Below are 23,637 nucleotides of genomic sequence, written 5' to 3' on the forward strand. Positions count from 1 at the left end.
ACACTGTCTTTCGAAGGTTTTTTTATATCACTATTACATGGCTATTTGAGCAGTGAATGATTGCTACTTCAGCCTGATTATGCAATGACTACAGGAAAAGGAAAACTGGGAACAGTGCTACACAAAAGTTCACGAACCCAAAGCCCGATATTTCCAGAAATAATAATTTAAAAACAATTTCACTTACTCTTCCATTCTTCTATTTCAAGATCTCGGCTTTCAAATGACTGATCATAAGGATCTGCTTCAGGTTCATCATCTGGATCATGATACTGAGAGAAATATGAATGAGCCAAAGCTTCTGCTGCTGTAATCCTCTTATCCGTGTCCAGCACAAGCATTTTCTCCAAAAGGTCAACAGCTATACAATAAAAGTAACAAAAATGGATAATATAAAACTGATTAGTTTTTTGTAATATTACAACTAAATATGTTTCTAATCAATTCAAAGTTTGACATGATTACACAACTGTGAGAAAGATATCTCATATTTAAATAATAGCAGCTCTAGTCTTCAATGCTTAGACCAGCTGCATCCTAACATTGATGGGACTTTTGAAAGAATGATATCAGTACCTCGATGCAAGTTTTTAAACAAGTGGACAATTTTCTTTAAGGAAAAACATGTTATAAGAATAGCTTAAATCCACAATCTCAACAAATGTGCTGATTACACAAACGGTCCGTTCTCCTTTCATAAAATAAATATTCCTTAGTAAACTACTTAGATGACAAATACAGGACAGCGTGTTGTTTTTGCCAAGGACAAGACTCTGAAGTAGTTCCAAATCAAGATATTCCTGAACCTGTTAAGGTTGGATCTTTGTGACCCAGACCTTAAATCAACAGTCTAAATTAAGGTTGGACAGGATGCCTACCAAGCAATAGGAACAAGATAACTTCATGGAGTTCAGACAAAAATCAGGATTACACTGAACATCTGTTGCTTGATAATTAACAGCTAAATAAGTGCCTGACATGACATTGATATAGAGGTACAGATACAGATGAGCTTGGGAGCAGTGGGAAAGCACTTTAGATAGCAAAGAGTTTTTCAAAGTGAATCATATTTGCTTTCACTTAACATTTCATTTAGCTCCAGAACAGAGGATAGAAAACAGTAATCACCAGTGACGGAGTTTCACTCGTGTTTGGTCTTTTATGGTTTGTACACCTTTTCGGACAATTTGAAAATATACATCATCTCTACATTGATCATAAAATGCTTTAACGTATAAACTTGTTTTGGCAATTAGTGACTTCTGGTTACAAGGTTATGTGAGCAGAAAAAGGGTAGTGGCCTGCCCAAAATAACCAACATTCTTAAGTATGTGACTGTTTGTCATCAAGTCCTATTGTACAAATGAGTTTCATTTTTCAGTTTAGTTAGCTGCCTGTTAAAAGCATGAAAAAGACTGTACACTAGCAATCAAATGGAAAGAAACTAACTTCATGCCTGCAATTCCTAACAGTGAATTAAAATATCAACATTTTCATTGTAACAAGGTAATCAAAAAGAAAATATTAACACAAGAGCTACTCAAATCATTTATCCTCTCTTTCAGTTAGAATATGGCAAAGATAACTGAAATACATTGTTTTACATTCCAGTTAGGATTAGAAAAGAAGTTTATAAATCAACATAAATGCACATTAAAAAATGCCATTACCTTGAGGATTAGCTCCTATGAATACATCTTCAAAGCTCTGCTTTGGCATGTGCGGTAAGGTTAGGATATAGTTTCTAGCCTGCAGAAATAGTTTAAATTGGATTATTTTTTGTCTGGTGTTAAATATCAAAAATAATTTATTCTCTCAATCCAAGCTGCTGTATCACTTTTCTGTGTACTTTTGAGGGGGTATACTGAATGCTTTAGTTAATTTCAAGTATAATCATCAAAATTCATCTGTTGCAACAGTGCAGTATTTATATTTTAGGAAACTTATTTTAATTAGATCACTGCCACCTATCAAAATTTATTCATGTTCAGAAATACCTTGGCACAAGTCCAACCAGTGTTGTTCTTGCTCTGAATGTGAGACAGATACTATCTCAAATCCACTTGAAAAGTGATACAACAAGCTAATGTTCAAGTAAAATAAATTCCAAACATTAGTAGGTTTTTAAAAAAGTATGCAATTAGACATGCCACAATGCAATCTTAAGAAAACAACCACAACACTTCTCAACCGGCCATAGTGAAGGGTAAACACTAGGGCTTCCCAAATTGGGGACTGCAAACTCTTGAGGCAGCAATAATCACCAGTCTCCAACAAGTTACAACAGCTGCACTCCTACTCTAATTGGTTCCCATTCCCACAGCTCTCTCAGGTCTCCAGTCTACATATCAGCTCACCAGTCACCTCCATTTTTCACAGACATCTTTCCCCCTTACCCATTCTCATCTCTCTCAGAGGGTGTCACAAGTTCATTAAACATAATCAGAATTTTATCACATCCAATTTTCTGAAATGCTTTGAGATTAGTTTGCAAATTCTAAAAAAAAAATTCACATCAACATGTTAAATTAAAATGATTTGTAGATTCAAGGTAAATGACAATAAAGTTCTCACACCTAATGTTGGACCAAGAAACCTCACCACTTGTTTCAGAACACAGTAATTTTGCTGAACTCCCAACTTCCCAATAAATTCCGAACATTCAAATTACATTGGATAAAAAAATTAATTCAACTTCATCTGCTCTTGACAGTAGTAATATTAAACACATGAACTGTATAAATAGCTCTCTTCAATGACCGATGCCTTCACTAACAGACATCAGGTCAGGTTAAGGAGTTATGAGGGCATCTTCAGAAACAAATACGCGTAAACTTAATGAGATACTGAAGTCAGTCAAGATGATTATGAACATAATTTTGGATATAGTGCAACCAATTCACCACTGATCACATCTTGGCATTCAGCAAAAGAAAATTTTCAATTCAAAACTCAAAAGGAAACAAGACAGCATTGAAAAAGTAATTTACATTAGCTAACAACGATTCAACGTGAATGACTGCGAGTTCAGGGCAGGGAGGGTGGTAGAAAGAAATAACCTGCTGGAAAGTACCCAATTTTAAGCATCTTAGTCGTTTACTCAGTAAACATACAGCTGCATACTACTTGTGCTGAGATCTGTACAGGGTGAAGTTGGGCAATCAAAAATGGAAAGCTGGATTTTAGATTGCAAATCAAGTAGAAACTACAATTAGGAGGATTTTCTGCTTTCGAACAGAAAAGCAAATTGTTTGGAGATTAGATCTTGACTAGGTTAGACAGCACACTATGCTGAAGTGACTTTATAGATACTATTTGGTCCAGATGATATCACAGTCTGGTTTCAACCACCTTTGGAAGAATTCACAGGAATTTCCATATTTTCTGTTTCCTATTTCCCTTGTGAAATATTTCACACCATAAAAAAGAATTTGGAATAAAATTTAAAATTTTATTCAAAGTCAAAATTATAATACCAGTGATCATTCCTCTGTATAAATCGATTCTTGGAAAGCCTCTTGTTTTCAGCTTTAAAATAATAATCATTTTCTGATTCCAGTTCAGCAAATTATATACTCAAAGCATTCACCTGCCTAAACAGCACAGATTTACATGTGATTGAGGAGACTCTATCTTATAGTGATTAGGCCATAAAATTTTAGAAGTTTTACACCTCTCAAATTTCAGGAAATCATCAGTGCACAAAAGAAAATATGCAAGAGGCTCCCCATTTTCTTGAAGCTAGGCTCTTTGGTAGAAGAGTGAAATATGTTAGAGATGAACCCCACGTGAAGATTTAAACAATTCTCTATTCCAAAAAGCTGAACAAAAACAAAGTTATTTGCAAAATTGAGACATTCTTAATTATCCATTTTCCATTACTGCAAAAATAACCTCAGGTTTCTGAACCACCAAATTATTGTCTGCAGTTTAATCCAAAGAGGACTCATTTCTGTAAATGAGTCCTCATTTAGCAATGGGTTTTCTATGTGGTACATTTCTTAGAAATGTCAACAATAGAACATTGCAAAAAACATTAGAAACACTACATGGATATGTAGTCTCATATCAAGTTGGTACATTGAAATCTTATTCTGCACACAAAATTAACAGGACAACAAAACAATTTATCCAAAACAACAGCTCAGACCCACGTTTACTGAAAAGTTGACACATATCAAGTGGTCTATTAATCCAAAAATACAGCAAATATGAGTAGCAACAAAAGTCCTCCCTATAAGAAGTTTTTGGCAGCCTGTCTGTCTCACCTCATGGCTGGGCATCCTGTTAATTAAGGCAGGAGGAGGGGTTCCTGTCAATCTCATGATCTGCTGAAGCTGGTTAATATCTTAAACGCCCAGGTCAAGGCGTTAATCCACTTTTCAAAAGGGTATGCCAAAGATTTGAAAGGCTGAGTTTTCAATAACTTTAATAACCATTCTAATGAAATTCTTGTGTTAGAAAAAGGGCAGCAAGATGCAGTGGAAAACAAACAAACATGCAGAGGCAGGTATGGGCAATGACCAACAACCCAACGTGCTATGGGATTAGGTCTGTTAGTACTAAACTGAATGTTACGGAATATTAAAAACGGAACACTTTAAATCTAAGCAAATTACCAACATTCAATGTTTTATATTGTCAAACCTCACTTTAAAAAGTTATTAAAATTGTAAGACACCGAAGTACTTTTATTATTTTAAAAACGTTATGGATTAAAATAAAATATTACCTGTGATCTTAATTCTGTATCAACTAAAATCAGCACAGCAACAGGAAAAAATATCTCTAGTAGAAGCCAAACCATGCCAAATAATGTTGGTACATTTGTGCTTTGGTGCTTTAATTGGCAGCGTTGCAAAAGTGATTTACTAGGAGCGGTCAATAACTATCAGTGGAAGTACAGACAATACATTAACTCACAGAATCAGATGATATTTTCATCAAAAGTTCTGGCCCTGGTGTTCCGACGAGCTGCATTATTAGCTTCAACTGATCAATATCTAACATGGTAACATAAAGGAAAACATAGGGGACACGTTATGACACAAACGGCCAATGCATTTTAGAGTTGTAACGATAATAGAATAGAGGAATCATAAGCCAATGTTCAGGGCATAAGTGATGAATTACTTTTATTAATTTCTGAAAAACAGATTATGGCTTCATAAATTGTACCAATGATTTTTGGAACAGTAAGATAACATGTATTACTCAGCAATACAATTCAACTCTAAAGTTATATATATTCTCTTGCTTTTAATTGACTACTTCATTGAAGAATTAAAAATACAAGTTAATTTAGGCTATTGTAGACTGACTGTGTACTTTTCTGGTAATGTCATTTAGCAGTATTAACACTGTTACATTTCAAAATTTGTTAAAATTGTCAGTCAACTCTCTCCGAGCCTCAGACTTGTTCTTATTTTATAAGCGTGCAATTTAAATACTGAGGTTGCTTCAGAACAAGTGCTGAAGATATGGTCACCTAATAAGTGGGGAACAAAGTAAAGGGTAAAATTTCATGATTCTTCCAATGCTTTAAATTATTTGTAGTCATTTTGCTTTAACTTTGCTCATCCTGTTAAAAACTTTTAACTGCATTTTTACAACTTTAGTAGAAATGGCAGCAAAATAAATAAGCTGTGGCCGTATTCACAAGATGAAGAAAGCTATCATATTACCGATACAACTCTAAACCAATGCCAAAATAAAAGTACCCTATTCAGACACACATTTTGCTCCACTCTTTAATTTGCTCCTTTCTTCCTTTTCCACTTTTATGATGGACACAAAGGCAGTTACATTAAAAAGCCAACCACTAAAACAGGGTAAATAGCAACCATTCATGGCAACCATTCCCAGTCGTATGGTCGAGATTGGTGGCACTTGAAATTCAGCAGTGTGAAATGAGACCACACAGGATTTAAGGTAAGCTTCATTTCACCTCCATTCTTCCAAATGAAATTATTTTTCTGAACAAAATAATGAAACTTTGCAGTTTAATATAGCTCAATGCTGTCGAGTGATTCGAGATGCACTTCAGTAGAGTACAAAATGACATTTAAGCATTCCATCAACTGTCATGATTTACAGATAATAAATTCCAGGATTCTTGAAAGCACAGTTTTTTTAAAAATGGATATTTGGAGGTCTTTTTTTCTCCCTACATGTATTCTAGCATAAGAAATTGGAAGAGCATTCTTGTGAGGCAGACTGCAATGTTGACAATGTGTCAGAAATTCAATCCAATTTCTCACCAAACATAAAAAGGGAGAGTGAAAATAAAGACGCATCACAAAAAATTCCCCATCAAAATTTCGTATTTTAAAATCAAGTACAAGGTGCACAGTAATTTTAAATCTGATTCTAGTAATCTAAAGAAAATTCAAACACTTGCAACATTATTTCATCTGCTTCAACTGCAGACTAACATCCACATCTGTCAACCTATTTTAAATTATAAATGTGGCTAACAAAGTGATATTCACGAGATTTTTTTTAAAAAATGGCATTGTTTGAAAGCTAGATATTGCCCAGAACCAATTTGCCTATTCTTATTGGAAATAATGCCATGGAATCTTTTTACATCCATCTGAATAGGCAGTTGAGACCACAGGGCAATGTCTCAACCAAAATGCAGCACCTATGATGGAGCAGCATTCCTCCGGTATTGCGTTAGACTGTCAGCTTTTGGTTTAAAAGCTAAAGCTCTGGCGTAAGGCTTGAAATTGGGACCTTGTGGTTCAGTGGTGAGTGCATGAAAAACATTTCACTGTTTCATATGTCACAAGTGGCAATGCTTTTTGTTTTAAAAAAATCCTAAATTTATGCAAAGCTTAAGGCTAGATTCAGCACCAACCGAGTATTAGTGTACTATAAACAAAACCCCTTAAGGGAGTACTGAAGTACTTACAGCAATAAATTCTACTACTCTGGTAGCTAACAGCACCTACCTCAAACATTCAAGCTTTGAGATTCAGAAAGTTTAACATGCTTTTCAAATGATAAATGATTTCAGAAGTAGTCTGATTTTTAAAAAAAAACATACACCCAGTTTCCATAGAAATCTAATTTGTAGCAACATTTTCTGGATTGGACTAATTGACCTAACTATGAAGCCAAACTACAATGCTTTTAAAGGAGATAGATATAATTTTTAGGGATAAAGGGATCAAAGGGTGTGGGGTGAAAGTGGAACAGGGTACTGAGCTGGATGATCAACCATGATCATATTGCATGGTGGGGTGAATGGCCTATTTCTGTTCTTCTTTTCTGTTTTTAAAGAATAGGCAAACCAAATATTGCAGCTGCCCTCCACCTCCAAAGATCAACTTGTTGCCCTAGGTGAGAACAATTCAAACAGTACAGACCAAGAATTGGAAGTTCCTAATTTGAACAGCTAAGTGTTGTTTAAGATATTTACCCACAGGATATCAAGTAGCTCTGCAAACTCTATTAAAATCAAATATATTACTTCCCCTCAGCATCTTTATAAATATATTCCATAACTAAAGGTATTGATTATTTTAATTGACACATAGTCCTAATGTCATCACATCAGAAGTCAACGTCTTCTTGAGGAAGTTTTGAACTTAATTTGCCCCTTCAATACTACATACAGTATGTAAGCTTGATTAAGATGACATGCAAAAAAGTTACCACCAAAATTAATTTTCTCACGACAAGCTTTTAGAGGTCTACCGAATAATTAAAATGTTTGTCTGAGCAGGATTGGGGTTAGTAAAGACAAAACACAAAGAATGAATGTAAACACATGAAACTATGGCTCATGCATACCAAGTAACCACAATGATAAGAAAATACTGGGCACTTTCCTGTAGCCAGTTATTTGACATGCACAGTTGCGGTCAAAGCTGTGGTCTTCCTTCTAAGCAAAGAGATAATTGAAGTAGGAGAATATAGCATTACAAAATATTGCACGGAAACATATTCAATTCCACGCATAGAATGCCAACAAACCTAGGAACAATTTTATGATTAAGTTTGTGAATTATCTTGCATACAGATCTGGCACACTTAAAAGCATAGCTCAAAAATATCATACTGATTAATAAGGGAGGGAATCACTCAAAAGGCATCATAAACATAAGTACAGAACAATGCAAATATATTTGCTGAGATGATTCATGGGTTACGCAATTCAGTATTCTACTATACTAAAAATAAAAAAGTCACGTGTTAAAAATATACTGTGTTTGGATGAAAGAAATATCTGAAAAAATCTGGCAATGGACTCAGGCCCTGTAGGTAGAACAATTCTAATCACAAAACAGTTATTACCTAGTGCATTAATCAGTTGTAAAAAAATTCAGGCATGAGTGCCTTGACTTGACAACATTGAATACTTTACTACGCGATGGATAGGCAATTTCTGAAATATTCACTTTCCAATGAAAATCAAACTGAAGAAAAATGCAGAAATAATAAGCAATTGTTTGTGCGTTTGAATGGTGTCAGTGTGGAATTGTCAGGATCATAACCAAGAACAAGGTTTGGAAAATGAATTAGTTATGCTTGAAGACAATATCAGGACACTGAAGTCAGTTTCAGTGACCACAAAATAAACCTCATTGCTAACTTCACTCAGATTTTGAATTGAAACAGAAGAAGAGAAGCAACTCGCATCCGAAACAAACTGGATTGTTTGTGAATAATGATAATGATAAAAGGGAAACACTGTGGTCACAAAAGAAAAGCCATGAGAAAGAGCTGAAAATGAGCGTTGAGAAAATAATTTGAGATTGATTATTAAAGGACCTATCTGGAGAGAACCTGGCCTGGGCAGTGGTGAGAACCATTTTTGTGTCTGTTGTGAAGGAACAGCTCACGATCTGGAAAATGATGAGATGGTAAATTCTAACATGCAACGTGCTTAGATGGCAACTGTTTATGCTTCAAAAAAATGGACATTTCTAAAGTCATGCATCTAAGAGTCTAAAAAAAAATGACAACTAACCAGTTTTCACATTGCTTTCTGTAAAGTTTCTATGAAAGTTGATATTAGCTCTGGTTAATTTGTGTCAGAGCAAACTGATCTAAAAGGCAAGAGACATACAGTGTATAAAAGGAAGTGATGCTAAACTCTAGAAATCATTAAATCAGACTACATTTTAAATATTACGTTCCGTTTTGGGTGCCTTATTTAAGGATGGATGTTAAGCCCTGGAGACAGTGCAAACCTAAGTATAAGAATACCAGGAATGAGGGATTTTAGAGATAGCAAAAGATTAAAGAAATTGGGCTTATTCTCTATGGAGCAGTGAAAATGAAAAAGAAGTGACCTTGAGGTGGTCTAAATTACGAACAATTTTGACAGAGTAAAGAAGGATATCCAATTTCTACTAGTAGGTATGTCAGTAACCAGGAGTCTCAACTTCAAGACTGTCAACAAGTCTAGGAATGAGATAAGGAGTTAAGATTTGGAATGCGCCACCTGGGAGAGTGGTGGAGGCTGATTCCACAGGAGGTTGAGAAAGAGCTGGATATATGTTTGAATGTGATGAATTTAAAGGACTCAGATAGTCCCGTTCTCTAGCCTAATCGGGTAGCTCTTTCAGGAACCGATGGAGCCTCCTTTTGCACTGTAAAATTCTATGATTCTACAATGCAATTAGTATTAAGCTGATTTTGTGTTATTGCACCTCTGACAAATCGCCAAACAAGTTCTAAAAATACAAAAAGAAATTAAACTTTTAAAAGTAAAGTTGCCATAGTCTCAAAAGATCACAGAGCTGCCCAAAGAGGAACTAGAACATAGATGAAGATTTTAGGTCATTGAGTTGGGAAGTAGGGAATGAACAAAGGTGAAGCCTCCTAAGACTGCAATATTTCATACAGAACAGAGTGAAAATAATTGAACTCAAAACTATGTAGAAATAAAAATTTTGTAAAATCCAGGCAAGATGGGTCTCAGGATGTTCATTCTACAGTGCTTTTCATCTGACAAAGTGTCAGTTTTCTGAAAGTATATTTTGAAATGGAGATTCAATATATTCAAAAGGCATTTGCACAATTAACTGAAGGTGAATGCAAATAATTAGCAATCAATTAACTTTGTTCTCAATGTACACATTTTGAAAATAAACTTTGCTGTGAATAAACACATGAGAACGTCAAATTTACAGGTGAAAATACTTTTTTTAAAAGCTAAAGGTTTTGCATTTAAGTTGATAAATTTAGAGGAAGCCAGAAATAAGTTTTTTCAAGAGACAACTCATTTCTGAATAAACTACCAAATTCAAAGTTTAGATTTTGTGATTTTCCCCAAACATTTTTAAATGTCAGACATAATAAAGATTGGTGTTTAAAGACACTTACCCAACTTATAAAAACATTATAAAGCACTTGCTACTAGGAAGACAAGTAAAGTGTTTGTGGTTTTTTTTAGTCAAACTCTATGCTCAAGTAAAACAAAAATTGACTGATGCAAAGAATTTTTAATTAACTTAAATAATTTTAAGCAATCAAGGATACGGTCAGTGCCTGGAAACAGAGTCTTTCCTGTCAGCAGTTCTGCCATAATGCACCCAACAGACCAAATATCAACTGAAAAATAGAAAAAGAAAAATGATATTTCAGTTTGACCCTGCAATAACTTTTTAGGGTTGAAGAAATTTTACAGCACAATTTTCATTTGTTTGTATGTCTCAGGATTTTATTTTTAAACCATATGTGCAGCCAATCTGTAATGGAAAGTTTAGAAATATTCTGTAGTATGAAATACATAACTGATCAATTGACTTTTACTTAAATTAACACTATAGTCATCAGAATGCTAATAGCAACAGTGCAGTTACATTTCAAAAGTCAATATCTCTGAACAGGCAAAAAGTTGATCAAAAGCTTATGTACCAATGTGTGGAGCTGGATGAACACAGCAGGCCAAGCAGCATCTTAGGAGTAGGAAAGCTGACATTTCAGGCCAAGACCCTTCATCAGAAGAGGGAGATGGGGACAGGGTTCTGAAATAAATAGGGAGAGGGGGAGGCAGATTGAAGATGATTTTGCAGAATACTGCATCCGCTGTAATTGTTGTGGCCTCCTCTACACAGGGGAAACCAAGCAGAGGCTTGGGGACTGCTTTGCGGAACAGCTACGCTCGGTTCACAAACAACTGCACCTCCCAGTCACAAAGCATTTCAACTGCCCCTCCCATTCCTCAGACATGTCCATCCTGTGCCTCCTGCAGTGCCACAACAATGCCACCCAAAGGTTGCAGGAACAGCAACTCATTCAGCTTGGGAACCCTGCAGCCCAATGGTATCAATGTGGATTTCACAAGCTTCAAAATCTCCCCTCTCATCTATTCCCTCAAGTTGCGCCTCCATTTCCTACCTACTAACCTCATCCCACCCCCTTGACCTGTCCGTCCTCCCCTGGCTGACCCATCCCCTCCCCACCTAGACTCACCCCTACAGGCTCTATCGCCGCCCCTTTAGCTTGTCTGTCTCCTCTCCACCTATCTTCCCCTCTATCCATCTTCCATCCGCCTCCCCCTCTCTCCTTATTTATTTCAGAACAATCTCCCCATCCCCCTTTTCTGATAAAGGGTCTAGGCCCGAAACGTCAGCTTTTGTGCTCCTGAGATGCTGCTTGGCCTGCTGTGTTCATCCAGCCTCACACTTTGTTATCTTGGATTCTCCAGCATCTGCAGTTCCCATTATCACTAAATTATATGAAGGTAGATTCAACAACAAATCACAACGGAACGGCAAGTAAAATACAAATCAACTGGAAGTGAAAGGAGGTTCGGAGTCACAAAAGGAGAAACAATAATTAAAAACTTTTGAAAAATTACCATGAACAAAATCAAATTGTTACAATATTTTTGAAATCAAATTCTGGCACCGGCCTGGATTATCTAAACTCTGCTCTTCCCACTAAAAGCAAGGTTTACACAATGGACAAAAGATACGAAAACTGTTTTAAAACTTGCTTAACCAAAATACTTCATTTAAAATGCCTAATCAATTTTCATTGCAGGTCAGTGCCTATGGGAGAAATAGAACCTCAAACTCATGAAGAGTCCCAAACTAATCACAATACAGTCACGTGCTAGTAGTTTACAATATATATCTGTGCCCAAAATGACTAGAATGCAAAAACAATAGCCTCATCTACACAAACACTTAGCAAATCATAGGTAGTTGGGAAAATTAATTGATCTATTTCTGTATAAAAACCTCAAATGCAAATAATAAGGGTACTGTGAAATACATGAAGTGCTAGCACCAAGTAATTTGGTAAAAATGAAAAATACAAGATTCATCTGCATTAAAAACAACTATTTTTATATATTGCACACCTGTTCCAAGTGTTAGGAATGGTATTGTGTGAGAAAATGTAAACATGTAACAACTACTTGAGCAATAATGAGGGGTGTACAAAAGTAAGGTTAGGAGCAGTCAACACAATCCTTCAATAAGGAAAGATGTGAACAAAATAATTGGAGAGATCGTGTTGCATTTTCTAAAGCAAGTTTACAGCCAGAAGTCAAAGACTCAGTGCAATTGAGTCCGTATAGCCTCAAATCAGCCCTAAAAGATGGTAGACTGTAATCTAGAGATAATGGGAACTGCAGATGCTGGAGAATTCCAAGATAATAAAATGTGAGGCTGGATGAACACAGCAGGCCAAGCAGCATCTCAGGAGCACAAAAGCTGACGTTTCGGGCCTAGACCCTTCATCAGAGAGGGGGATGGGGAGAGGGAACTGGGATAAATAGGGAGAGAGGGGGAGGCGGACCGAAGATGGAGAGTAAAGAAGATAAGTGGAGAGAGTATGGGTGGGGAGGTAGGGAGGGGATAGGTCAGTCCAGGGAAGATGGACAGGTCAAGGAGGTGGGATGAGGTTGGTAGGTAGCTGGGGGTGCGGCTTGGGGTGGGAGGAAGGGATGGGTGAGAGGAAGAAATGGGTGGGGTCCAACCTGTCTCGGCCTCCCTAACCGGTTCTTCCTCTCACCCATCCCTTCCTCCCACCCCAAGCCGCACCCCCAGCTACCTACCAACCTCATCCCACCTCCTTGACCTGTCCATCTTCCCTGGACTGACCTATCCCCTCCCTACCTCCCCACCCATACTCTCTCCACCTATCTTCTTTACTCTCCATCTTCGGTCCGCCTCCCCCTCTCTCCCTATTTATTCCAGTTCCCTCTCCCCATCCCCCTCTCTGATGAAGGGTCTAGGCCCGAAACGTCAGCTTTTGTGCTCCTGAGGTGCTGCTTGGCCTGCTGTGTTCATCCAGCCTCACATTTTATTAGACTGTAATCTAGAACAGCTTTGTTTAAAAACTGGAGGAAACTAACTGAAGTCTGTGAAAACATGCACTGGCCAGATTAAAAATAGAAAATACTTACGAAAAATAAAACTAATCTAATGTTATGAAAATGTCAAACATAGATGACCAACACTCAATTCTGTCACCTGTTCTTAATACCTGAAAACTTAATGGATTGAAGTGATTCTTAAGGAAAACAGCCACAGAACTAAGATGGCTGATAAAATCACCTGACCACAGGCTGAGCCAAATCCAGGGATTGCATACTAAATGCACTAAACTGACTGCACCAACATTACCATTTTATCCGAAAAAGAGAATGAAGCCAAACTAAAGCAGCATCAAAAATTTAGCAGATTCTGTTAACACTTGCATGATAAATTCACATATTGGGAAATGTCAAGGTGCCTGCAGATGATAACTTGGGAAAAAAAACCAAAACTAGTCCCGGGAACATATAAACAAACCGTATTTCAGTAGCTTGCTCAGCAGAGTAGACAGAAGAAAATGAATCAACAACAACAGGCTGGTATTCTCTCGCTCCAAGAGTCAATGCCCAATGATAAAGCAACTTTGGAAAAATATGTATTCATTAAAAACTTCACACTGCTGAGCAAACAAGACACTAGCTAAATACAGTCAGTCAGTCTCACATTTCACTACTACAACTCAGACTCCAAGTACTTAAACTGCATTTGTTGTTATCTTCTTGTTTGTACTAGGTCTCTTCCTCCACCTTATTCTAAGCGTGCTTGTGTGCCGTGTCTAACAAATTCTTCGAGTAATCTGATAACACATCTCAATACAAGACAGCACCAGGAATGAAACACCACAAAGGGTGGAGAAACAACTCTTAATATGTTGGAGAATAACAGAAATTTTGTCAGGCTAGCAATGAAACCCTGCTAACTAATTTATTGCAAACATAAAGACTCATTATTGCTCAGGTTAAAAAAAGCTGATTAGTCTATCACATTACCACTGTACCTTACCCGTTTGATTGTAATGCATCCAATTTAGCATTATCTCTGGAGCTCTGTACCATCTGGTGGCTACATATCCAGTCATCTCATCATCAGTATGACGAGCCAATCCAAAGTCCAAAATCTAGAAACATAAAAGCAATTATAATTTTAAAAACAATTTTAGTTTTAAGACTCTTTATAAAAGGATCAAAATCAGATTTTCCAAATGTAAAGGATATTCTCACTTCAACCCAATCCCCAAAACAAAGGGAACTACATTAATGATAAGTAAGTTAAATTCAATCACTACATTTACACAATATTTTGTTTATTCCAGGTTTCGTGTAATTCTATCTAGTGTTTTTGCTGCACAACTGAAGCATGCCTGTTGAATTCACTAGTGACCAGCTGAAGAACTACAACAAAACCAGAATTAGTCCTCAGCCACAGAAAACAAATTAAACGCCTACCATTTGCATTGCCTCACTGATACAGATCACTTATCACTTGTAAGAACAAAATAATTGTCCTAACATAACACCATAGTACAATAAACATAATTTGCCAAGTCAAAATTTTTGGGTGGCTTGAGTACAACTTGACAGCGAACACACAACCATGACCAATGTAATGCAAAGGATGCAGAGAGCATGATTACTGTTTAAAAGAGTTAGTACTTTCCCATATTTCACCAGAAAATCAGTATTGCTCACGGAAAAGATCAAATCAGCCTTGTCAGTTCTGCTTATAAGGTCCATGCAAGTACCTGTTCTCATAGCAGGTAAAAGGACAACGGGAGAGACATACAGATAGTGACCGGGCCGGGGCCGGAGGCGAGAGAAGAGGAAGAGGAGTAGGAAAGGAGAAGAAGAGAGAACAGAGCCACACAGTAAAAAAAAAGAGAGAATTACATTGCCAAGCTGATCTGTTTCACACCATAAATGTTCCTGTACCACCTCTTTTGTACATGCTTTTAGACAGACCAGAACATTCTGTTAAACAGACTTTATCAGCTGTATTCTTGAAATCCTTTGACATTTTGTTCCACAGATCGGTTATGACAGTTAGTATCCCATAGGAAAAACATTACATACATCCAAGTTAATTGCACCAGATATTCCCTTATGTCTTTGAAGCGCTAAATGTTTGAGGTCTATTTCAAGCCCTGCTACTTAAATTTAGAAGTTATAACTGTAAAATACTGCCAACGGCTCAAGTGTATTTACACACAGTCAATTTGAAGAGTAAAATCGATTTGGGCTGCATTGCTTAAATAGGTGATGCCTGTTTTGATCTCAGCTGTTTTTCTAAGTCTGCCTCCACTTCAGAGAAATCCTAGAATGCATCTTCCCAACAACCTGAGACATACAGCTTTCTATCATCTGTCAATTTCAACATGCCACAGGGAAGGAGGTAATTACCCATATCGTATTAAAAGAGCAAATTCAAACAAACATTCTGAAAAAAATGCCAAGATTAGGATTTTTTCCAGTATGGTTTAATATGTTGCACAAGTCACATGTTGAATCACTATTATTTTCCCCACAGTGTAGGAGTAGAACTTAAATTTATTTATTACCGTTAGCTTGTTAATATGCACTCCATTCAGCATTCTGCTTCAGAAGGCATGCAATGAGCTCAAGTTCTCATCCAAAGTTAACTGCAGAGTGATTAATAGTATATAGTCAACTGCTGCCACCACGTGTTTAAAAACTTTCAAGATCTGATCTTTTGATGCCCAAGTAAATTTAATGGACACTACCTTTTTGCACAGGCAGAATAAAACACAAGCAGCGCTAACTGCGTTATCATTGATGAGATGAAAGTATACAAAAACTACTGCAATGCAGTTAAACCAGAAGTAGTTGCAAATAAGAATGGTACTATCAGCCACATCAAGTACTAGCGGTTAGGATGCAGTAGCAGGAACATTTGACAAAGCAGTAAGTTATTGACAACACTTTCCTAGACAAGGCACTAATATTTTCCAGAGAAAAGCTAGAATAAATGCTTCTCAAAGCAAATTACTGTACATACTGGAAATAGGAAATAAAGAAATGCTGGAAATAATCAGCAATGCCTGGCTGGATCTCGAATGAGATCAATGGATTTTTAACCTCCACTCAATGGCCTTAAACATCTTTGTACAGATATAGATTGGGCCTCACTTAAAAGCCCAGCTTTTCCGCTTGTACAGGAGGTAGCATCCTTTTTCAAAGGAAGGTTCAAAGAAGGGCCCCTAGTTTGGTAATTTGTTTAAAAAAGGATTTTACTTGCAATGATGAGCACAGAAAGCTAGAACAGTTCCAATTTTGAAAAGAGAACTGAGATCTAATAAAGTGACTACCTATGCACAGGCTTCCTGAGTTAAGTAGGTGAGAGGGACTGAAGAACAAATCTTGTAGGCACAAAACTATGTTAAAATGCCAAGAGGTATTCACTTCCAGCAGCTGTTTTATGGAACAAGTTTCAAACTCAACCTGTGAAAATATGTACATTGCAAAACTGGACAGAGATCGATAATGTCAAACATGGCCAACCTAATGATGTATAGAAGACATGTACTATAGGAGATTCTCTGTTTATCACTGTGACTTTTTAAATGTTTTATTGCTTTTAGGGATAGAGAGGATTTCCCACAGAATTATTTCTAAAGAAACAGAGGGTTTTCTGGGAAGTTTTGCCTCGGAGTTTGGCAGATGGGGGTTAATAAATTGAATAGTTTCTAACTAGTGTAAGTTGCTGTCCCAATCCTTTCATATACTATACATTAAAGTAAATTTCAACATTTTATATAGAACTGCAGTTTGGAGAAGTCCATGGCCACTGCAGAAAGCTTCTTGTTGAATTTCAATATCAAATCATTACCACAAAATCAATGTTTTTTTTAAACTGCAGAGGTATCCATACTGTGATTTTGCTTCAGGGTGACAACAGATTTAAAACAGTTCTGTTATTAGGACTGTACTTCAACATACAGAAACACATGCTGGTTCAAAAACAAAACAAAACAAAAACAAACCAGTGCATAAATACTTCTGTCATTATGAAACACATTTGAAGATAGCATCAAGTATTTCACACAAATCAAATTAATTTATTTTGATACTAGTTTTTTTTTGTTTCCAAGTTCCTACCACCTCCAGTTATACATTTCAGAACAGGGAGTTATTCTAAATATTCTCATTAAGGGAATGGTGTTCAAACAAATCAGCCAGTAATTGAACTGTTAAAAATATTTTGATTCCTTGCCTTTAGCTCACAATCTTCATTCACTGCTAGATTGCTGGGTTTCAAATCCTGCAACAGAAGAAGAAACAAGAAATAACATTTTCAAATGATTTTTCTAGATTGCTTGGCTACTTTGTAAGTACTTCAAGTACATTCTGGACCATTCTACTAAGCACACGGTAAATATTAAAAGCCTACATAAAATGAAGGTCAAGGAAACATCCTCACATTTTAATTCAGACTGGCAACTTTACACATAAAAGGGAGCCTTCAAACTGAGGACCCAAGTTACCAAAGCTCCTTCAATTTCCTGATGCAGTATTTACAATGTCAAAAATTTTTGAAGCTTAGCTCTTTTAGTGCCTCAACCTTTAAAATGTAGCAATCTTCTGCATATTATCAGCACACAAAAGAATCACTGAAGACGCTTGTCAAGAAACAGCTAGTGCTGGTATGTTTCACATTATAAAATTCTCCAACAGGTTGTCAGTATAAATTATTTGCAAACTTATTTTAAGCAAGTCTGTCCAATTGTAGAGTTACACGTAATGGGGCAGCACGGTGCCTCAGTGATTAGAACTGCAGCCTCACAGCACCAGGGACCCAGGTTCAATTCCAGCCTCGGGTAACTGTCTGTGTAAACTCTGCACATTCTCCCCGTGTCTGCATGGGCTTGCTCCGGTTTCATCCCACAGTCCAAAAGATGTGCGGGCTAGGCGGATAGGCCATGCTAAATTGCCCGTAGTGTTCAGGGGTGTGTGGGATGCTGCAAGGGGTGGTTGGGACTTGTTGGGCCAAAGTGCCTGTTTCCACACTGTAGGGAATCAAATCTAATCTAATCTAATCTGAGCACTCGTATTCTGCAAGCACAGGTTGACTGGGTATGGTTGGGTATCTTACTTGTTGCAAAAATATCAGATATGATATTCAACAAAAAAGATCTAACTCAAAAGCTCAGGACACTCACTCTGTAGATATGAAAATTACTTATAATTAGAGTAAAGGAAAACAATGCTGGGAGTAGTTTTTGGTTGCTGTGGTTGGCTCACTAGTTCCCAGACGTTTCATTACTCTGCTGGATATCAGCGCAGCCTGCAATGAAGCGCAGTTGTGTTTTCCCACCTGGTATTTAAACTCAGATCCGTTGGAATTGGGTTACCTCACTTCCGGTTTTTTCTCGCAGTGGTGTATATATAGGCTGTAATTCTGTGTGTGTATTTATGGATGGCCTTCTTGGTTGAAAACAAAGCCTCGAGAAATTCCCATGTTTATCTCTGTTTGACATGTACTAGGACCTTGATGTTGTCCCAATCGAACTGGTAGTTCGCCTTGTCTGTGTGTATGGAGATGAATGAGTACTGGTCATGTCTATTTGTTGCTAGTTGGGCCACTGCACCGGTGTTACCCAGTAGAGTAATGAAACATCTGCAAACTAACGAACCAGCTCGCTGAGCAAACCCACCACAGCATGCACAACCTGAGCTACAAATCTACTCAAGAGCTTTATTTTTTTCAGCTGAACACAGCATTAAGGAAAAATATTATTTGTATATTTCACAAAAGCAACATAATTATGGACGACTTCACATGGGGTAAACCAAATATGACCCGCATCCTTTCACTTTCTCCCTTGTCCCCAAAAGCCCACCTATACTGCCTCTAGTGACCCTCTTCCCTACCCCCAAATCCCAAATCCCATCCCTCATCCCCAAAATGGCCAGTAAAAACTGCACTCCTCTCTCTGTCTGAACTCACTGACCGTCTCACTTGAAATCTCTTTAATAACCCCCCTCCACCAAACCACTTACTGAGCCTTCCTCTGATTCCCTCTCATGAATCTGCATTCTTATTGGAGATCCAGATTTGATGTGAAGGCACAGCTGTGCAATTATGCAAAGACAGTCCTTATTTCTTGAACTGCTCCCATCCTTGGTGCAGTACGTAGTATATTGTGTGAACTCACGAACAAGCATAAATCCATCACTTATAGTCCTCCAACATCTTCCAAGTCTGCAAACTGTACCACCTAGATGGACAACAGCAGCCAATACGTAGTACCATACCTACAGAACCAAAAGCCACAAATTTTTTATCCTAAAAATGTACTGTTCTGAGGAATCCACCTGAACAAGAAAATAATTATCCAAATCACAAGAGCCACAACTACTAGACCCAACTTTGTGTATTAACCTCTGTTTCAGCCACAAGTCCAGCAAATGGAGCCCAAATGGTGTACCACAGAGGCTTACTTCTCAAGTACAGAAAAGACAAAGAATACAGATATCAAGATTGAAACAAGTAATTTGCTGCTGTTAACTTCACCTCTTTTATCCCAGAGGAACCCTCTATAATACTCAGTAATAAACTAATCCTTAATTTGTTTCAGCAAGAGCTTAACTGGAGGCTTGTCTTTTTACTTGAACCATTCCAAACTTTAAAAAAGTTAAATGAGCATCTCAACCTACAATTCATTGAACACATGCATGGAACTACCTGGTGGTCACAATGATTTCAACATCATGCTTTTGAAAGTTTTGTGAGCTAGATCTAGAGACAGGCAGATATTTCACATCTGATTTCATTCTCATCCTATCAATGAGAAGGAAAGGTTCAGTTTTCCATTCCTCTTTCACACATTCAGCCTTGCTTCACATATGTTAGTGTGGAACACAAGAAAAAAGGATTTGGAGTCTGTCAAAACTAACTCTCCTTCCTATTTAGGTATTTAACAATTGTACTTTGTGGTTTAAAAAAGCATTTCTTGATTCAAACTCAAGAAAGTGGTGTTGTAGCTATCCTACAAAAGTCAGATCCTGTCTCAGTAAAGTATTTTCTTCTCGCCAACCTTATGTAGAAAAGTCACAATAAAAATCAAAGCAAAGCTATTGCACTAGATTTAATCAAAACTTATGTCATACACCCAGATTTGGGAAAATGCTCAACATTTTTAAAGCTTTATACTGTATTTACTTGTGACTACACTCATACACCTATAAAGCTGTGTTACAACATTTAAGACATATACTAAATATTTAAAAGGAGTCCATCTGTCAGCCTACAGAGATTTGAAAATTGTCAACAGCTACTGTCCTTTCTACGCCTCTACGGATCTATTATTCTAAAATACTATATTCTCAACACAAAATACTTACTCTGTGTATGATCCCAGCTGAATGGATATACTGTGAAGAGGAGAGCAAAATTAGATACTGTTGTGAAGTCAAACAATTCTACAAAAATAGCGGTTTTAAATAAATAGTTCCTGGAACTATTTAAGTGGGATTTTATACACACAGATTCACCCTCACAGACAGACAAAACCTCCAATTTCTGATGATGGATTGAACGTTAACATGGATCTTTCGGTCAATGAAAGCTACTGAACTGAAAATATTGAAGCCATTTACTTGGCTTTTTTCATTATTAAATGTCAGTATGGTATAATCATTTGACACTTTTGCAGAGGCTCTTCAGAAACCCTCACTAAATGAGCACTGGCATGAGCTGAGAATTAGTATGACAAACAGAACATCTACTGTTCATAAAACTGTTTTGCAAGGCACTGTTAGAATAGTCAAATTATTCGAAAGTGACATACTCCATATATTCTCAAATTCAGGGAGGTTTCTTCTGCCACAATGTGAGGTTATGAATCCAGAATTAATTTATTTTCAAGGTTTGAGAAAACAAAAACAAAAAGGGGGTTGGTGAAGGTTGTGCAGTTAGGTTGTGATATTAAATGCCTTAGTGATAGGCCATAAAGTACCACATAATAGACTGCTTAACAGCAGTGAATCCTGTGGGATTAAACAGAAGAAAGGTAGCACAGATATAGTAACGAATAAGAGATTGATAGTGAGTGATGGGTTTTCAGACTGGCTGAAAGTGGTGTCCTCCAGGAATCTATTTTAGTGTTTCTGTTCTGATACATATTAATGACCTGGACTTGAGCACCAAGGGCATAATTTCAAAGTTAATAAACAAAATATGGAAATATAATGAGAACAGCAAACTCCAAAAGGATAAGGGTGGGCAAAACAGACACTCACATAGTAAGAAAGGAAGAATGTGAACACATTATGAACCGTAGTTTTAAAAGGTAGGGCAAAAGAACAGAGAAATCTTGTGGTAAAGTGTGTTTGACGTTGGCATTACAGATAGAAATCTTTGCAAGTGACAGGGCAAGTTGATAAAGCCATTACAAAGGCATACAAATTGCTTCACCTTATAATTTTGCATTCTATGTTTCAGTTTAAGACAGTTATACCAGATCTTTATCAATCACTGGCCATGTCTCAGGTTGAATATTATGTTCAACAGCACAATCACCAGGTTAGGCAAATTTCAAGGCCTTATGCAGGGTGAAGGGCAACCTTACTGGAATGGAGCCACATATAGGTGGTTTCAGTTTGATGAAGCAGCTAGAGAGGTGGAAATAGTTTCCCTAACAGCAGACACAACTTAAAGAGAATGCTAAGAATTATTTAGCGGTTTTGAAGTATAAACAACATGAAACTGTCAGAAAAATTGTGATTGTCAATTATCAACCTAAGAAGAATAAGAAGGAAGCTGAAGCTTTCTCTTTTAAAAAGTAGATGCATTTAAGTGGCAGGCAGCTGGAAGCTCAGTCTTTTTTGCAGGCAGAATGTAGATGTTCTGCAAAGCAGTCACCCAATCTATGTTCCGTTCCTCCAATATAGACAAGACCACATTGTGAGCAGTGAATGCAGTATAGTCTACATTGTGGGAAGTGCAGGTAAAGTTCTGCTTCACCAGGGAGCTGTGTTTGGGCCTGTGGATACTGAGGTGACAAATGGGCAGATGTTACACTTTCAGCAGTTGTAGAGGAAGGTGCCGTGAAGCTGTGCCCGCGGGCAGGAGGGGTGTGTTGGAAGTGAAAGAACAGTAGACCAGGGTGGCCCAGAGGGAACGGTTCTTGCAGAATGCAGACAAGAGAATGGAGGGGAATGTGTGTTTGGTGGAGGCGTCTCACTGGAGGTAGCGGAAACAGCAGCTGATGGTCTTCTGGGCATGGATGTTAGGGGAATGGTAGGTAAGGATGAGGGTAACCCTATCACTGTTGTGGGAGGGAAGAGTGTGGTTCAGAGCAGAAGTGACAGAGATGGTTTGGATCCTGTCGACAGCAATCTTAGGGTATCGTCAGCTGGGGAAGAAGGTGGACATTTCGGATGCTCCCTTGCCGAAGTTGGCCTCAATGGAACAGATGCAATGGAGATGGAGGAACTGGAAGAGTGGAATGGAGTCTTTACAGGAAGTAGAGTGCAATGACGTATAATCCAGATAGTGGACCCTGGTCCACTCTTTCTTCACTCTCAAACTTATCTCCACCTTCTCCGCCCCATCCCCCAGCCCCCTGACAAACAAAAAAAACCACACACACACACACACACACACACACACACACACACAGTGGTTGCAGAGGGTGTAACACTTGCCCATTTACCTCCCCAGTATACAAGAGCCCAAACATACCTTCCAAGTGAAAGCAGCACTTTATCTGCTCTTCTCACAATCTAGTCTATTGCATTTGCTGCTCACAATGTAATCTCATCCACATTGGGAGACAAAACGTAGAGTAAATGACCACTTTGCAGAACATCTACGTTCTACCACAAAAAAAAGACCAAGCTTCCAATTGCCTGCTACATTAACATAGCACCGGTGATCAGGGCCATCATCTGTCTCAGGCTTGCTGTAGTGTTTCAGCAGAGTTCAGCATAAACAACACCTCTTTCGCTTGGGGACCCTGCAGCCCCTTGTACTCCATTTCAAGTTAATATCTTTAGGGCCTGAATTCTCCCATTTCCTACCCCACGCTCCAGGCCTTGTTATTACATAGTCTGCCATTATACACTAGCCACTAACAGTCTCCATAAACAGCTTTATAACCCTCCTAGCCAGATAGTTATCAATGCAAAAACAAAGTTGCTGGTAAAGCTCAGCAGGTCTGGCAGCATCTGTGAAGAAGAAAACAGAGTTAATGTTTCAGGTCCAGTGACGCTTCCTCAGAACTGTTATCGACTCCTTTGGCTGTTTAACCATTCTTCCCTATCTTTGAGCTCTATCCCCACGTATCGTTTACTCCTACCCCTCCACACCCACCCTATTTTTTGCATATAAA

General features: G+C 37.7%; 1 protein-coding gene across 2 annotated transcripts in view; it reads right to left on the reverse strand.

Moving 5' to 3' along the window:
- LOC125462623 (mitogen-activated protein kinase 14) overlaps nt 1-23,637 on the reverse strand; it is a 68,811-nt gene that overhangs the window by 7,524 nt on the left and 37,650 nt on the right. Inside the window, exons 5-11 of one of the 2 annotated variants that reach the window (XM_048552839.2) lie at nt 20,648-20,677; nt 17,517-17,564; nt 14,292-14,406; nt 10,498-10,569; nt 4,269-4,348; nt 1,671-1,749; nt 188-361 (exon numbers count right to left, since the gene is read on the reverse strand). In XM_048552839.2, the coding sequence (XP_048408796.1) occupies nt 188-361; nt 1,671-1,749; nt 4,269-4,348; nt 10,498-10,569; nt 14,292-14,406; nt 17,517-17,564; nt 20,648-20,677 (598 nt within the window). Of the gene's footprint in view, nt 1-187; nt 362-1,670; nt 1,750-4,268; nt 4,349-4,923; nt 5,004-10,497; nt 10,570-14,291; nt 14,407-17,516; nt 17,565-20,647; nt 20,678-23,637 lie in introns of both variants that reach the window. The other variant, XM_048552838.2, reaches the window with a different exon arrangement.

Source organism: Stegostoma tigrinum, chromosome 21 (genome assembly GCF_030684315.1).
Source record: "Stegostoma tigrinum isolate sSteTig4 chromosome 21, sSteTig4.hap1, whole genome shotgun sequence".
NCBI lineage: Eukaryota > Metazoa > Chordata > Chondrichthyes > Orectolobiformes > Stegostomatidae > Stegostoma > Stegostoma tigrinum.